Source organism: Chionomys nivalis, chromosome 23 (assembly GCF_950005125.1).
Source record: "Chionomys nivalis chromosome 23, mChiNiv1.1, whole genome shotgun sequence".
NCBI classification, from domain to species: Eukaryota; Metazoa; Chordata; class Mammalia; order Rodentia; family Cricetidae; genus Chionomys; species Chionomys nivalis.
The window spans coordinates 6,543,094-6,560,671 of NC_080108.1; the positions used below are offsets into that span (position 1 = coordinate 6,543,094).

Here is a 17,578-nt window from a genome sequence, read left to right on the forward strand (position 1 = left end):
GAAGACACATAAGCCATTTGGTTTCTTGGGAATAATTAGGATTTCTCAACTGACACTCCTCCCGGAAGTCTTTGTAGGAGTCACAGGGGGAAAGTTCCACAAATGGACCCAAACTCACCGTGTAGGACGGGTGCTTTGGCATGGATGCAGCTAACACCCAGGGCCAGATACAAGGCCGCAACTTCCCTTCCCTCAGATGCTTTGTGCTGAGGGTCTCCTACCCCATATTTCTTCCCTCTCTCTTCCCATGTATCTGCAGAATCATCTTCCCCTTCTCAAATATGTTTTCAGTCAGATGAGCTAACCTGATTTCACCTGAGGGCATTGCCTGGCCCTGCTGCCGTGGCTAAGTTGTGAAGGCTCTTACTCAATGACTACATTCATCTCAGCACACTGAGGGTTCTGCTTTCAATCAAGCCACAAAACACCGAGCTTGCCTTGGTTTGAGGTTGATCAACTCTTGGGCATTTTGGCAGAAAAAAAATGAGAGCAAATTGGAATGAGACGTTACCTGATGAGGCAGGGGAGGATGCTCTCTGACTGGAGCAAAGCTGCTTAGCCGTAGTTGAACATCTTCTTTCTGGTTTGACAGTGGTGGAAATGAAGGGGCTTTACAGAGTGGATGGCTTGTGAGGTCTGAGTTCTTTGACAAGTAGCTATAGCATCTTCTCTGGACCACCAACCCAAGGATCCATATGGGATCCCAATCAGTCAAGATTAGTCTCTTTTAACAAATGTTACTGACCAAAAAACTAAACAAGAAAAGTGAAATGTTTCCTAAAACCAAACATGCATGAGAATAAAACCATCCCGCCAACTCTGTTGAGGTGTTCTCTTACTAATCTGCCCTTTGAGTTAGGTGGGTAAACTGGCCTATAGGGGGTTTGTGAATTTGCACTCTGTATAGAAACTCGTGTGCAAGGGTGTGTAACCATTCTTGTGGTACACTAGTGTCTTACTGACTGAACAGCGATAACCCATCTAAGTAAGAAACAGTACTGATGACAGGCAGAATCCAAGAGGATATTTTTAAAATTGTGAGTCCCTCATGGTTTCTATAGCCTTTAAAACCAACAGGCAGGAAGCAGTGGAATGCATTGGGGAAGAAACTTTCTTCAAGGTTCCCTAGTTTAGATTAACAGCTTAACATGCTGGACTTGTGGTTAAGTTCTTAACCACGAGCCACTTTAATATGTTCCTGGTGGTGGCAGGGACGCTTGTCTATGGCCAAATACTTTCGGAAATACTGGGTAATTATGTACAAGACGCATCCTGAATTTAATTTCTCTTAGAACCCATTTGCTGAAGGATGCATATTAAGTACATTAGGTAGACCGGGAATGCATTTCAGAAAATTAGTGCCTAGAATCACTGATTGATTGATTGATTGATGGAATCATTGCTGAGTCAGCTCGTATTTTTGAAGTCTATATGAGTGTAAATCTTCTAGTCATAGATGTTAATACTCAGGACTTACCCATGATGGAGTTTTCAGTGTTTAAGTGAAATCCTTAGATGTATGCAAGGACTGTTCTTATTACATGATGACCTCTTTTTTCTCTTAGTTATAAATGTATGCATAAATATAATACACAATGTGTTTTAAATTTAATAATTAAAAATGTCTTTATATATAATGAAAATCTAATGTTTATAGATCTAGAGGCATTAGTAAATAATGAAATCCTCCCTACCCTTTAAAAAACTTTCGTTAATTAAAGAATTGGTTACTTTTTTTTTTTTTTACCATTTAGTTGGTAATTTTTCTGAATCTTAAAATCTAGAAATCCCACTCCTATTGGTGCAGAGAGCCCGCCCGTCATGTGCTCGGCCCTGCACAGATGTGAACCATCTGAATCCTGCCTTCTGTGGTTTTCTGCTAACATTTTTTTTTAATGGCCCCAAAATCATTTCATGCCTGTCTTCAAAAACCAGAATGTGAAGTGTGAAGATCCAAGCTGTGACTCAATAAATTTTGTTCCTAAAATAGAGGTGTGGATAACTCAGAGAGGGCTTTTGTATTAGTGTGGCAACCTCACTTCTATTGGTCTGTGCTTTCGCACGACCAGGAGAATTATCTCTGAGAAGCATGTTGATAGTAGATATTTTAGTTTCTATTGTGAAGTGGGGAAGCTCGATGTACAATTTCTCTTTTCGCCCTGTGGTTTCAGTGTCCCCTGGTGAGAGGGGCTTTCGCTCTTGTCGTGTGCAGCCTTCATCGTTTTTGTCTCGTAACAGGTTCAGAAGAAGAACACAGCCCTGTTCTGAGAGCTTTGGGAAGGAGCGCGGCTAGGACAATGCCTTCCAAAAGTCTCGACGACATTTCATCAGACTCAGCAAGTGAGAACAAAGTCTGCTCACTGTCCATGTCTCACCCGAGCTTAAGAACGCTTGTGCGCTCTTCCGTGGCCTCACTGCATGCTGGCATGCAGTGACCCCCCAGTGCAGCTGCCACCAGACTAGACTAAACCATGCTTTCCCGAGTGCGCTCAAACGGCTTGCCCTTCAGTGTCTGAAACTTTGCTTTTAAAATAACTCACGATATTTAATCTTGAGAAAATCAGATTTCCTTGGGTTGTTACATCCCAGCTTGAGGATGGGAGGCTTAGTGGTTAAAGAACTTGAGGTGCAAGCATGAGTGATATATATATGTGTATACATTACATATATATATATGGAGAGACAAGGAATCCCCAAGGCAAGCTCACTAGCTAGACTAGCCAAATCAGCAAGCTCCTGGTTTAGTGAAAGACCCTGCCTCAATACATAAAGTAGAAACTGATAGAGGAAGAAACTCTTCTCAACCTCTGGCCTCCTCAAGCACGTTCATACCTCAGGTATAAACAACACATGTATGCATATGTGACTATGCACGCACACACACACACAATCCAATAAAAATACAAGTAAAGTGGGTTTTAAAGAACAGCCGTAGCTAATCATGCCAGGGAAATTTGTACTAGTAATTAGCATCTACTGAATAGTCAACAAGTTGTCTAAGAATTTTCCACAAGCACCTACCTGCCCATGAGAGGCAAATAGTTATCTTCATATTATAACTGAGCAAAATGTCAAATAAGAGATCAAATGCCTTGCTTAGTATTACACAGTAGACCAGAGACTCAAAATAGACTACTGTCAACAGTATTTACAAAGTGGCCATATTACATATGACAGCGTTGGGTGCCTAATGCATTTTTCCTTGATATGAATTTGAATTAGTCCTTGACTTCAAGAACCTTCCTTTTTCTTCTATCACTCTCTTGCTACTCAGACACTTCTTTTGGTACCGGCCAAAGACTACCATGAAGTGGTATGTCAGGTACTGTTTCATGCAGGCTGTTGCTTCCTTGGTGAAGAGGGGAGGGCTTCGGATGTGACAGAATGCACATCCAGACTCACGTGCCAGACCAATGGATTTAGAAGGAACGGCCTCTGGAGTTTTGTTCCTTCTATTTTGAAGTGATGATCTGTCCTGGGGTTGCTGATGATCATGAGAAAATTTATTAAATAGAAGTTAACCCCTGCCAAACTGAAATGATTGCTGACATTGTCGGGCTTAGGATAAGTTTTAGGTACTCACAATTTAAGATTTTAAACAAAAATCGGGGTTTAGATAGAAAGAAAGGGAAAAGAGCTCTGTCTCCAAAACAATCCATAAAATTCAGAGATTCCCAGGGCGTAGAAGAAATATCCCCGGTTCAGATCGCAGCTGTAATCCACCCAAGGATCTTGGAATTTCAGGGTTGGAGGGGACCCTGAAGGTCATTCATTTCAACCTCGCTCAGCAGCAGAATTCCCGCTAAAGCCTCCTCAACAGGTGGCCAGCCCCCACATCCGCCTGAATGCTTCCAGAAAAGGCAAGTCTAGTCCTCTGCTGGACAGCTCTAATTGTCCTTCCTTACGTTAGTGATGGGCACCAAGGCAAAAAGGAGAAAAAGGCAACAATTGTGCTATTTAATAAAACAAAACAAAACCCCTCTTGTCTGAGAAGTATAGGGTTATTTCCATGGTGCAGCTTTAAAGTGCTCAGGAATGTGTAGGGTTAAAAAAAAAAAAAAAGTGAGCTGCCGGTATTCGTGCGTGCTCTCTCTCCCAAATACCGATACCCACTCTCACACTAGCCTGCCAAGATTCCACTCGGCAGCTGGTCCCCAGTTCCATCTCTTCGGTTGGCTTCCCATGCGAGCCCCCCAGAGGCACATGCAAACGATGATGCACATGCACAAATATTTGCTAATGACCATAGGTTTGGGAAGGTGTTAGTCATGGCCAGAGTCTTACCCTCTGCCGCAGGATAGAGAGGCTGCTTCAGTCCTGCGTTTTCTCCTGCTGTCAGCGGATTGCTTGCTGTGAGCTAACCGTTCTAACCCATGGGAGTCAGTGCACAGCCTTTCGCCGATGTGAGCCGAGCCGCATCGGGCTGGAATGGAAGCGCCCGCTAAGACACTGGCTCAAGTAGCTAATCTAAAAAGAAACTGTTTGGGGGAAGACATCTTGGTTGCACCCCCTCACTGCATCTTGACTAATTGCTTCCCACTCCCAACGGCGGGGAGCTTCCAGGGACAATCTCCTTGTTTCCTTCTCTTCAAGGGTCAGCCACATTAACCATTTGCTAATTTTTCCTGAACAGATCAACCAAAAGTAGATAATCTGCCGGAAGACTTAGTACGTAGTGCTGAAGATGGTAAATATCTTTATGTATTTGCATGTTTGTTTGTGTGTTAAGTTCTGGAGTGATTTGGGCAGTCACAGGGATGCAGCTACTGGATAAATAGAAGAACGTCATTTTCCAGTATGTACCGGATAGTGCGTAAGTTGTAAGAGCATACTGACTTGGTACATTTAATACTGCGTGTATTCTTCAGGCTTCTGCTGGTGATAACATGAGGATCTCACCAGATGCAGCAGAGAAGCAAGGATTTCTATAAATAGGAAATTATATTTCTGTGGGTATGAGCTAATTTGTGTTACTCCGACTTGCAGAACTCTCTGAAGGCAGAAAGAGTAGAGAAGGAGCCTGTGTTAAATTGTCCTTGTATTTGAATCCCAAATCTTAGCAGTTAGGACTTTTCTGGGCACAACTAATAGTCTTAATTTCCAAGGACAGGGCTCAGGACTAGAGTGGGAAAACCTGTCCATGATTATATAAATCAATAAGGGTTGGGGGTGATGATTTGATTTCAACTATTAAGGAACCAAAGCTCTTGAAGTATGTATTGCTTTTGTTATCAAATTAATTGTGTAATGGAGCCTTGATGGGGGAGGGGAAGAAAGGCTGGAAACGAGTCTGATTCTTGCAGTTCAGCAGTTGAGCAAATGAATGATTTATATTTGCCGACGGCTCCTAAGTTTTGTAAGCTGCTTTTGCTATAATCATAAAAATATGTACTTAAACTATGCTAAACGCACCACAAGAGCATCTCAGAGGTAATATTTTTCTTTTACTTTTATGTATAGTTTCCTTGTTTTATATTTACAACCCCCTCATTGAAATGAATGAGAAAATGGGTTTAGTCTTTATTTTGAAGATTTAATAAAGAAGTTCAGAGAAATAAGGTGACCTTTCTACAATCATGTAGCGCTTCAGTCAGTAAGAGAGCGGAAGCGTCATCTCAGATGCTCCTGGCCCGGTTCTTCCTTGCCATGTCCATGCAGTGTTGGAGAGGCTTCCAGGAATGAGACCTCAGGTCTCCTAGGCTGCATCTGAGACTTTTAACTGAACAGGAGGCTTTAACGAGGGTAATGTAGGGTCAGACTGGGGCACGACAAACTGAAAACCTGTCAGATGAACTCTACAACTTCGGCTCTGATACTAGCCTTCGAGTTTTGCTTTCCTGTCTGTTTAATCCTCAGCTGAAATGCTGTTTTATTCTCGATGTTACTCTTTTGGGTAGATCAAAAGGCAGACCAGGAGCCACATACAAATGAGTGTGTACCAGGAAGTGAGTAGCAGGACATTGCTCATTAATGACTAAGTGTCTCATTCTACGTAACATTAAATGTGCTAATGAACTAATCCATTGATACCACAGCACTTATTATTACTGTATTTCTGAAGCCTGCAAAAAAACTATTTCATTCTGATAAGGGCTTATTAAGCACAGTTTACTCCTGCCTATACCAAAAGAATGTATTGTCACTAAGAGAGAGTTGTATAATGTGTTTACATAAATTGCTATTGATAAGTTATTGACTTCTCTCTGTTTTTTGACTTTGCTCAAAATCAAATGGGAAGATTTTTTTTTTCGGTTCAGTTTTAGGTTGCATTGTGGTTGAGCACGTCAGGTCTCTATAACTTTTATACAACAATAGTCATAAAGCAATTTATTGCTTATTAAAATTCCCCCCAAAGAACTGTGCTTTGATATTTCATAAATAGTATGATTGGATATATCTCCCTACATATTTATAAAAGTAAGATTTCTTGTGTTCAGTGTTTAAATTATAAGATTTGAAACTGGCTTCAAACAGTAAATAGTCTATCTAAAAATGGTGAATATTTGAATCTATACAAAATAAATGTTTACTTTTGCTACTAATGCCCATCAACTAATTTATATTCACTAGACAACAAGGATGTTTGTTCCCAGTTTTTGGTATCAAGATTATCTACATAATGTATTTAAAGTGGTTCTGTGGGGCCTTATAAAGCGTGGTCGTTAGCGCCCCTCTTTCATGAATGTAAATAGATACTGTAGGTCTGAAGCCAGTGCTACCCAAGACTCTCTCGGGTCCACAGTGTTTAGTGTAGTAACCCCCAATAGCCTCTGCTAATGGGTCTCCTGCAGAGAGCAGCTAAGTGGAAGAGCCAGACGATGGAGAAACAAAGTGCTGATGGCTAACATCTAGCTTGAAATCCGAGCCTGGTCCCAGGTCTTCCTGCCAGGGATAAAGGCACTTGAGCTCTGGCTCATGACTTGACAAATTCTTAAGTGCCGCCTAGGAAAAGAGGCTGCTCTGTCTGGCTGCTGCAGACGGAACAAGCGGCCGCCCCAAAGATGCTTATGGCTAGAGACTTTTCCTGTTGCCTTGGAACTGGGAGGTGCTGAAGTCTGGGCATCTGATTTTATGTTGCTGTGTTTGTTTAACATTTTGTTTGAGGCATAAAAACAAAACATAGGCAGACACAGGCACCTATATCTCTGATTTCATTCATAGACTAATAGACCAATTATGTGCTGTTACTGTAGGTAAATTCACTTCTTCAGCAATTTTTAAAAATTGGTTTGACTGTCTTTTCATTAGTAAATAACATATTCCTACCATAAGACAAAAATGAAATGTATGATTAAAAATACATAACTGGAGCTCACAGATATGGAACTGATAACATTTGAGTGATGGGAGTCACTGAATCTGACCCATCTTCATCATCCAACAATATACTTTGCTACAATGAAACAACAAAAAGACTTTTATAATCTTATGAACCCATACATAGGACATGACCTAATCTTGAGTTGTTTCCACTCACCCAAAAGTACACACACACATGCACACACACACGCACACACACACGCACATGTACACATGCACACACACACTCGCATACACACATACACAAATGCAGATGTGCACACACAAACACACACATGTGCATGCTTACACCCTTAGTTCTCTGAGAAATGATAAAGTGGGTATTCTAATAAGACACTGAATGGTTTGGTGCGTGTATTTACCTTTGTGAGCCTCAGACTAGATGAGAACTGATACAGAATATGCATGAATTTAATATTTGTAGCTCAGTTTGTGTTCCCTTCATTAGATTTGTTTCAGCTAAAGATGAGATACGCTAGTTACTTTCTTTCTCCTTTTTTTTTTTTGGTTTTTTGATACTGGGTTTCTCTGTAGCTTTGGAGCCTGTCCTGGACCTAGCTCTTGTAGAACAGGCTAGCCTGGAACTCACAGAGATCCACCTGCCTCTGCCTCAGGAGTGCTGGGATAAAAGGTGTGTATCACCACCACCTGGCCTGATATTGGCTAATTTCTTTAAGGCTGGATTTGTGCCTTTTGAGTTATAAAGAATTGGAATTTGATTTGTATCTACTTCCTAATGGCAATTTGGAGAATAAAACCAAATGAATATATTCATACTGTGTTCAAGACATAATTTGAAGATGATGTATCATAAAAACTGTTGTTTTAAAAAATTACGTATGCATAGCCCAGGCAGTGAAAAATATCTTGAAATATAAAACTCTTTCATTGTAATAGCTATTACTCACCATATCAAAAGCTTACACATTATAATTCATGTACAAAAGAAGAAAATAGTTTCCTAACTAGAGATATGCAAGTTATTGTCCAAGCCTTCTTTACATATACTTATTGTATTAGGAAGAGGTCATATGCTATCTCTTCTTAGTCAGAGTATATTAACTTGATCTATTAAACCAGGCCTTGGTATATTGAAGATTCTTTGACCCAAATGGTTTCTATATGTATATATATTTTATGATTTCTTTTTTTTCTTTCTTTTTTTTTAATTTTTGAGACAGGGTCACTTTTTATGTAGCCCGGCCTGGCCTGGAAATTGTCATATAGACCAGGCTGGCCTTCAATTCACAGAAATCTACTTGCCTCTGCATTCAGAGAACTGGGATGAAAGACATGTGTTACCACACTTGAATAAAACAGTTTATTTTTAAATTATAGCTCTCATAATTCTGAGTGAGGACCATCATCAGATCCATGGTATCACAATGGTATCACATCTCTCTCTCTCTCACACACACACACACATACACACACACACACACACACACACAGACATCAGGAATGTTCATAATCACTAAATAAACAAACCTGGTCTTAGGCACTCCATAGCCAAGGATCCTTACTGTTGAATTGTGAACAAACATCCTTACTGTCCAAATGAAATAGTTTTTCAGCCTGCAGCATGTCATAAATCTGAATCTGGTTGGTGAGGGAGGGGAGGCAGGGAGATGAACCAATACATCACAGCATTTAGGGTTCAAAGCTCTGATGTGGAAAAACATATGTAAAATCAATTCGTATTCACAGACAAGGGTCTTTTAGGGACTGCGGTCTTTCTCATTTTGCACCCCAGAGTGGCCTGGAACTCACTATGTAGCCTACGATGCACGAAGCCTACAGCAGTCCACTGGCCTCAGCCTCTCCTGTTGCTGGGGTTATAGGCCTGAGCCACCACGTCTGGTAAACAATATAATTCAAGACCAACAGGAGTTGAATAAGAACTAGTGGGATTTTTTTTTCCTAGTTAGTTTTCTTTTGGTATTTGGTTCAGCTCCCTTGTAGTTCTCTCTGAATGTGACTTATACAAACCGCATGCCACTTAACCCATGACTCTATGCATGCAAACAATTGCACCTTTAACCTTCATACGAAACAGCATTCGTAAACGAAAGCGAAGTGTGTTTCCGCCTTGTGCCTGATGCCTGGTGGTTGTGACCAATTCTAAACTCGAAATGCTCTTCAGTTCCCACAGCGCCTTCCCCGCCTGACAATCAGTTTTCCCACCCTGACAAACTCAAAAGGATGAGCAAGTCTGTTCCAGCGTTTCTTCAAGATGAGGCAAGTTCATGTTTTGCACCTTTGAGAAAATGGAGCCCAGTAAGTGGTTTCTCTCTGCCCACCCTTGGGCTGTCTGCACTCAACTGTGGCCTAGACCAAAGAGGTCAGTGGGGCTGGTCCCTGCCTCCCAAGTCAATGGAAGCAGTGTTGTTGTTGATCCAGGAACAGGGCAAGGCATGTCTCTTTTCCCTCAGACAGCGGTTATTTTGGCCAGTGAAGCCAGATTGCATAGATTGGGGATGTGAAGCTTTTGTTTCAGAGTAGGTACAAAATAAGAACTCCGGGGGGAAGTGTGTTGCATAAATTAATTACGCATCTGTAGCTAAGAGTTGGTTTGTAGAAGCTTGCCCTAGGATGTATGACTACTTCCAAAGCCCTTGTTAGAGTAATAAGGTAATAATAATACAAACTTTCAAGAGAATCTACCGGGTTCCATGAACTTTACACTTCTTATTTCATCTAAATCTCCAATGACCGCGGGAGGAGGGCATTGCCATTGTCCCCAGTATTACAGGTGAAAAAGCAAAGCCTATGGAGTTAAAGCTTCGTCACACAGACAGATTGTGGACTAGAGTCCATATCTGACTCAGATGTGGGCCACCACTCCGCCACACCATGCAGGAGTATGGCTACGCTCTCCAATTCAAGTCCAGAGTATGTACTTAATACTCCTATTCCTTTCCCGGTGCCCTGTTCCCAGTTCCCACTACCAGACAGACCTCAGACTTTGCCTGAGGCCTTTTGTCTTAGTATGGTCCCAGCTTCTTGCTGCTACATGATTGGGAGCCTGTGGTCTGTGGTAAGATATTTCCAATTCTAGCTATGAAGCAAAACTGTGGTATTATTACCAGGAATGGGCAAATTCTTTGGTTTCAGTGAGACTGGTTTTTTGAGGTTGTTCAGGCGGATTGAGCTAATGCAGAGAAAATATAAAACGTGGTCCTGGAACGCAGCGAGCAGGCGGTAAAGGTTAGCACCTGGGATTCCAGGTTCTGCTCTGGTTTCTGAAGGAGAAACGAGAAGCTTTATACTCAAGCCAAAGCTCTTAGAAGGCAAGACGTGAGCAGAAGTCTGGGTGAGATGTAAACACTACCCTGCTTCTGCCCTGTGTGTCCTTCTGTTCACTGGGGACTTTGGGTGAACAGATATTTGGTCCTTGCCGATGTTTAAGAGCCCCACACTACAATTTGAAAAGAAAAATTACTCATGGGAGGCAGTAGTTAAACCATTGTCTGGAAGCTAGCCAGCATAAACACCACAGGACTTCTGTGGTCTTAGACCTTTGGAGATCTGCTCAGGTCTTGTAACAGGGTTAGGGTAGGGGGATTATAAGAGTGAAACATAATTTGAGAGGTGAATTATACCAGTTTTTTGGTTTGTTTTTTTTTTTTTTTAAATTTCTCCTTCAGTTGTAAGCTGCTGTCCCAGCCCTTAGCAGGCCGACTGGATTTGTACACCAGAGATGCTGGAATTAAACTGTATCACTTTACCTTTCAAAGCAGACCGGGTTGATCTGGACATTAAAGAATTCAGAGATGAAACCAGCCCTTGCCCCTTTGCCAGCTGGCCCTTCCTTTGAAACTTAGTAACTTTTGTTGAGTGCCTGCTATGTGAAAAATGCTGATTCAGGTCAACATCTCCTCCCAGTAACTACTCACAATCTGATATGCTAGGTAGGGCATATAAAGTGTCCTAAGAGAGGGGAAGGGATTGTTGAGTGTGGGGGATGGGAATATAACATCAGACATATTTAAAAGGTACGGAGTTTTAGAAATTCATGAGACAAGATTGTTTTCTTTTCCATGTAAGGCATTAACTTCTTTCTTTGACTCCTTCATTAATCGGCATTATAATTGGTATTCGTGATGTTGATGTATAATTGCATGGTGCTGGAATATGCTGGCATGAACTAACTACTCTTCATAACCCAGGAGCCGCTGCACTGCTCCACAGATCCTGCAGTTCCCAAATGAAGTTGTCATGAATAATGAACGTTATGAGAAAACATCTAGCAAACTTTAAGAATAAATACAGTTGAATTTCTCATTGTTGTTTTTCCTCCTTGTCCCAGATAGATGTTCAGACTAGTTTTTGTTGTTCCTAGTTTAATTGTGTCTTAAAGTAAAAATTTGATTTTTAAGAAAGACAAAGCGACAATAATAACAACGGAAAGAATTAAGCGTGGCACTTAGTGCTTTGGTAGGATTTCATAGATGTTTTATCTTATGATATATACATATATCCTCTAGGAAATGTGGGCGTAGTAAGAGGAACAAGAAAGTTCCCAGTGGGGCTGGAGAGATGGCTCAGTGGTTAAGAGCATTGCCTGCTCTACCAAAGGTCCTGAGTTCAATTCCCAGCAACCACATGGTGGCTCACAACCATCTGTAATGGGGTCTGGTGCCCTCTTCTGGCCAGCAGGCATACACACAGACAGAATATTGTATACATAATAAATAAATAAATAAATATTTAAAAAAAAAAAAAAAGAAAGTTCCCAGTGGTGCTGTTTCTGTAGCTCCTAAGGGTCACCCTGTGGCAGAAAGATCATTGCATCATTCTCTTAGCCAGTCAATGTCCCCCTTAGGTGAGGTCCACCGTGGACCACCCCATCCTGAGTCCCCAGCAATGATCCCTCACGTCCACTGCCTTTGGGCAATGTCAGACACCAGTGTGTAACAAGATACCGTCCTTGCCTGAACATAATTCTAACGCTGACTCATTCCGAACTTCAAACACGCTGACCTTGCCTCGTTCTGGACTGAAACCCTGTGTTTGTGGTGTGATGTTTTGTAGAGTGATGACAGAGAAGCAGATACTGCATCCGAGAGCAGTTACCAGCTCAGGAGATACAAGAAGAGCCCGAGCTCATTAACCAATCTTAGCAGCTCCTCTGGCATGACGTCCTTGTCCTCTGTATGTAAATGACGGCTCTACGTTCACCTTGCTGCTGCTCTAAACCTTGCTCTTGTGCCCCAGCTCACTGTAAAGTGGCCGCCTGTCTTAGCTCTAAAACTCAAAGTTGTTGTTGTTGTTTTTAATCATTTGTTATTAGCTTCTGGCTAGCGGTATCTTCCTTTTCTCACAGAATAAGGGGTTTCATGTACATTATAAATTAAAACAAATTTTTTTGTTATCCCTTAAAATTCTAAATTGGCAACAAGATAAACCGCTCAGTTTTCCTGTGCAACAAAAGGGGTAGCTTTAAAGATGCTGTTCGTCTCAGGCATGGCTTCACACACCGCCTACAGGCATAGAATTGCACATCATTTAAACAAACCTATCGCAACTTAGATTGAGACAGATGAAGAATGGGATCGTAATTCTTTGCCTTCTGGAAGGATCCAGAAGAGGGTTTTAAATGGGGCTTTCCCGAAGCACAGTTGTTCATCTCTGATCAAAGCGAATGTGATTATATGGAACCTTTCCCATAACTTGAGGTAGCTCTGTGTGCATGTAGTGCACACATGGAAATATATACAAGAAATGGCATTGCCATACGCTTATTTAAATAATCTTCTACCATCCATACACATTTATATAGCTTAGCAGGTACACTAGAAAAACAACACTGTCCTTAAATTCTTACTAGCCTTGTACTTATGAAGCCCTTAAAAAGCTATTTATATTGATTTTTTTCTTTCTGGTAATCTATGTATGCCCTTGGCAAGGCTTTAAATTCCCTTCATCAATCATCTATAGTCTACCCTGCCTGATGTCTAAAAGTGCATGGCTCAGCAAGCGGTTTCCTAGATTCGGAGGATGAGAAACATGGCAAAAGTCCTTTCTCGTGCCATGGAGTCTTAAAGGACATGCCGCTGCGATTTGGGGCCCGTAGTCTCTCAAGTCCCTTCCCGTCAGCCCTTTAGACACTAAGCATGGCCGACAGCGAATGCCATCTAGCATGAACCCGCCCTGTTTTGAGATGAACTAGCATCTAAAAGACTTTTGCGTTGCTCTATTGCCTGCCATTTAGGGACAAGATAAATCGTAGGCATATCATATCCAATTATCTGTGTTGGTATTACCTTGTGCCATATTAAATTAATTGCTTTCGTGTGCGAGCTAGAAAAGCGATGCCAAGCAAGGACTGTGTCTGGGATTCTTGCTCGGGGGTTGTCAGGAGTGAGCCGCAGACAAACACCGCCTGTTTCTGGTGCACCCAGGTGAGTGGCAGTGTGATGAGCGTTTACAGCGGAGACTTCGGCAACCTCGAAGTGAAAGGAAGTGTTCAGTTCGCGATAGACTACGTGGAGTCCCTGAGAGAGCTGCACGTTTTTGTGGCCCAGTGTAAGGACTTAGCAGCAGCAGATGCTAAGAAACAGCGCTCAGACCCGTAAGTACAGACCTGGGAGAGCTCACCCATTTTCTCTTGGTTCTCAGTTAATCTGGTGGGACTCAAGGAGTCAAAGCAATCAAAGGGCGGGTCTGTGTGGGCTCGTGTTTAAAGGCGTGTTTGGAAAGTTGGGTTGGCGGTGTGACTGCACTGGCTTTATAAATCCATATACCAAACATTAAATTATAAAAAATATACAGAGAAGCACCAAACGCTTTGGGGGGCTGGAAAGGGGGTCATCTTGTCCTGCTTATTTATTTTCCAGATAAAAAGACAAGAATTAGAGATAAGCAGCCCATAAACATGGATTTAGAAAGCAACAAAACCTGGAATAAAACCAGATCCCTGCTCCTTATAACTAACTTCCAAACCTTTCCTAAGATTAGAGGCACAAGGAACAGACTTCATAACATTAACTGTTGTGAAAATACCCAAGACTTAATGCTAAGGCAGTTTCCGTAGACTGTGTCCTACATAGCCAGGTGTGGTGGTACACATCTGTAATCCCAGCCCTCAGGAGGCTGAAGCAGGAGGCTACTGCTGAATAGGGAGATCCCCGACTCAAGGCAAATGAGCAATAAATGAAGTTAAGTCTTGCTTAAGAGCTTTATGAAGAACTGTTAACTCACCTTTTAAGTCAGGTGTATGGTTGCATGTTAGTTTATTTGAGAGTTAGTTGCTACTTTTTTCTCATAGCCTTTAAAGAAGTCTGATTTGTGACCATTTTTCTGGGTCAATATGAGATTTTTTATTTTATTTTAAAAGCAATGAACTATTTTATTAAAAAGTAGAGTAGATGATCACAATCATTCCAAATACAACTCACTAAAAGTTAGACACACACACACACAGAGACATACATATATGTATGTATATATAATATATTATATATATCAAATTGTGAAGTGTTCCTTTTCATTTCTTTTTTAAGTTTGTTTTTACTTTTACTTTATGTTTCTGAGTGTTTGGCTTGCATGTATATGTATGAGCCAAATGAGTGTCTGTTGCCTGCAGAGGCCAGAAGAGGGCATCTGATCCACTCAAACTAAAGTTAAAAATGGTTGTGGGCGGTCACATGGGTGCCGGGAACCAATCCAGATCCGCTGTAAGAACACAAACGCTCTTAACCGCTGAGGCATTTCTTTTAAAAAATAATTTTTCTTTATTCTTTGACAATTTCACATAATATATTTTTGTCTTATTCTACCCTCCCCTTCTCTTGTTCCTTTCCCACTCCCCCTGGAACTTTCCTTTATCCAACAAAGCCCCTTTCACTTTTGAGTATATCTAAAAAGAAACAAAACAAAACAAACCCACGAGGTTTAATTAGGGTTGCTTGCATGTTTATAAATGTAGAGTTATTTACTGGATCATGGATAATTCACCAGTGGCTATCCACCTGAGAAAAATTACTGCAGCTAGGAGTAGTGCCTCTTGGATTCCTTCCCCCATAGGTTCTGGAATGTTCTTGGTCTCCATCTAGTGCAGAAGCCCACAGCTGCTGTGGGTTCCTGAGAGTATTCCCATTTCACACGCTCATCTTCATTCTCTAGCTCATATTTTTTCTGCCCCTTTTCCCGCCATGTTCCCTGAGCTCGGGGCCAAAGAGATTAATACACATGGCCCATTTAGGGCTGAGCATTCAGAAGTCACCTGTTCTCAGCATTTGGACCAGTTACGAGTTTCTGCACTAACCACTGCCTGTGACTAAAAGAAACTTCTCTGAACAAGGCTGTGGGCAGCACTGGTCTATGGTTATAAACACAAATATTTGATAACTTGTTCATTTAGCAAACTAACAATAATAGGTTCCCCCATGACTGCCCTCATAGGCTTTTGACCAAGTTTACAGTGCCCAGGCATGAACTGCATCCTGTGGGAACAGACCTCCACACCCAGCAGAAAGTGGTGGTGACACCTATGACGTCTTTGTTGCTATTGCTGCAGTGGCCATATCGTGCCTGGCACATCAGTACTGTAGCATGCAGAGCACGCTGCTCGCAAGACAGCAGATTAGCTTTCTCTCCTGGTGGCTTATATAGCACCTTCCCACGCTGCAAAAACTAGCCAGCAAAGTAGATTTCCAGGCTAGAGTCAGCTTGATTCCTCTATGTCCTGCCACCAAAGTGTGTGGTGTATTTAGTCAGCTAGGTCTTCGCATATGGTTCTAGTGGCCAACCAAGAACAATGATAGTAGCATATATTATTCAGAGGGGCGGCTCTGGATCTTTCTGACCAGCAGTTCATACAATTTCCATCTGTCAGTGGGATGTTCTCTTAATAACTTGTGGCTTCCAGGGGGGTGGTATTATTAGCCCATACAGAATACCGTCATTAAAGCTTCCTTAAAAGTTCTTTCTTTTTCATAATTTTACAAAGTAGCAGATACCCGCTTTGCATATCCTTTAGACTTTCTGTACATCCCTAGTTTTTGTTAAGCCTCTCTCCACCCTGTCCTCTCATTTTTTGCTATTTTTTAAAATTGAGTCTCTCTCTCTCTCTCTCTCTCTCTCTCTCTCTCTCTCTCTCTGTCTGTGTGTCTGTGTGTGTATGTATTCATGTGTGTATCTGAGTGTAGACATACTAATGGGGTGGCATATACGTGGTGGGCAGAAGGTAACCCCAGTCACTAGGAGCCAGTTGTCTTCTTCCGCTTTGTTTTGAGACAGCGTTCCTTTTGTTGTCTCTGCTGCTGCACTGTATACGCCAGGGAACGTGGCCACGAGCTCCCAGGGGATTCTCCTGCCTCTCCCTTCCACCACACTGTAGAGTTCTGGGAGCACAGCGTACAGTACCCTATCCAGCTTTTATGTAGGTTCTGGGGAGCCAAATTCAGGTCATCAAATTTATGCACCAAGTCCCCCTCTACCTCCTGCTGAACAATTTCCCTGGACCTCCTTATTTTTCCCACTTAAACAAACAAACAAACCAAAAAAAAAAAAACAAACAAACAAAAAACCCCAGCAGAGCTTCATTGGCATCCTTCATTGATTTTGTACCAAATATGAAACAAGCAGATATGTGTTAATATCAGTTTGTCCATAAGATAATAACAAAACTGTTATTAAAAAAAAAAGCAGTAACATACAAATTCCACAAGCACCAAAGCCTTTTCACAACAGGAAACAAAACAAAAGAATTAAGTGCTATACTGGAAGTCTGTGGCTGGCTTCCCCTCACACATCAAATAAGCATCAGGAAAGTCAATGGAAAATAATGAGGAGCAGGTGTGGCGGCTCATGCCTAGCATCCAAGCACTTAAGAGATGGATACAAGAGAATCGTGAGTGTGAGGCCGGCTTGAGCTACACTAAGAAGCCCGGACTTAAAAAGATAAAAAGGAAATTTTCTTTAAAAAAAAATCTTACAATAACGTTGAACAATCCATTCTTCTAAATTTTCTTAATCCATTTAAACACTTAAAAATACGAAGGCGTGGACAACAATTCCTTTCTTTCCGCGTTTATCAGTGTCGGGAGATAGTCCTGCTGCCGATTTCAATGTGCTTTAAAGGGCAGGCGTGGAGAATACCACTCTTCTCTCCTGACTTTAGTGTCTATCCACTTTTCTCTTTTAGATACGTAAAGACCTATCTGTTACCAGACAAAGGTAAAATGGGCAAGAAGAAAACACTCGTCGTGAAGAAGAGCTTGAATCCTGTGTTCAACGAGATATTGCGGGTATT

General features: G+C 41.7%; 1 protein-coding gene across 8 annotated transcripts in view; it reads left to right on the plus strand.

Annotated features, from left to right (window-relative positions):
- Sytl2 (synaptotagmin like 2) overlaps window positions 1–17,578 on the plus strand; it is a 98,273-nt gene that overhangs the window by 69,309 nt on the left and 11,386 nt on the right. For 3 of the 8 annotated variants that reach the window (XM_057755988.1, XM_057755991.1, XM_057755996.1), the window contains 7 exons: window positions 2,239–2,340; window positions 4,634–4,687; window positions 5,898–5,945; window positions 9,464–9,558; window positions 12,355–12,474; window positions 13,725–13,894; window positions 17,471–17,573. In XM_057755988.1, coding sequence (XP_057611971.1) covers window positions 2,239–2,340; window positions 4,634–4,687; window positions 5,898–5,945; window positions 9,464–9,558; window positions 12,355–12,474; window positions 13,725–13,894; window positions 17,471–17,573 — 692 coding nt within the window. Of the gene's footprint in view, window positions 1–2,238; window positions 2,341–4,165; window positions 4,688–5,897; window positions 5,946–9,463; window positions 9,559–12,354; window positions 12,475–13,724; window positions 13,895–17,470; window positions 17,574–17,578 lie in introns of those variants that run through there. The other 5 variants (XM_057755989.1, XM_057755992.1, XM_057755993.1 and 2 more) reach the window with 4 other exon arrangements.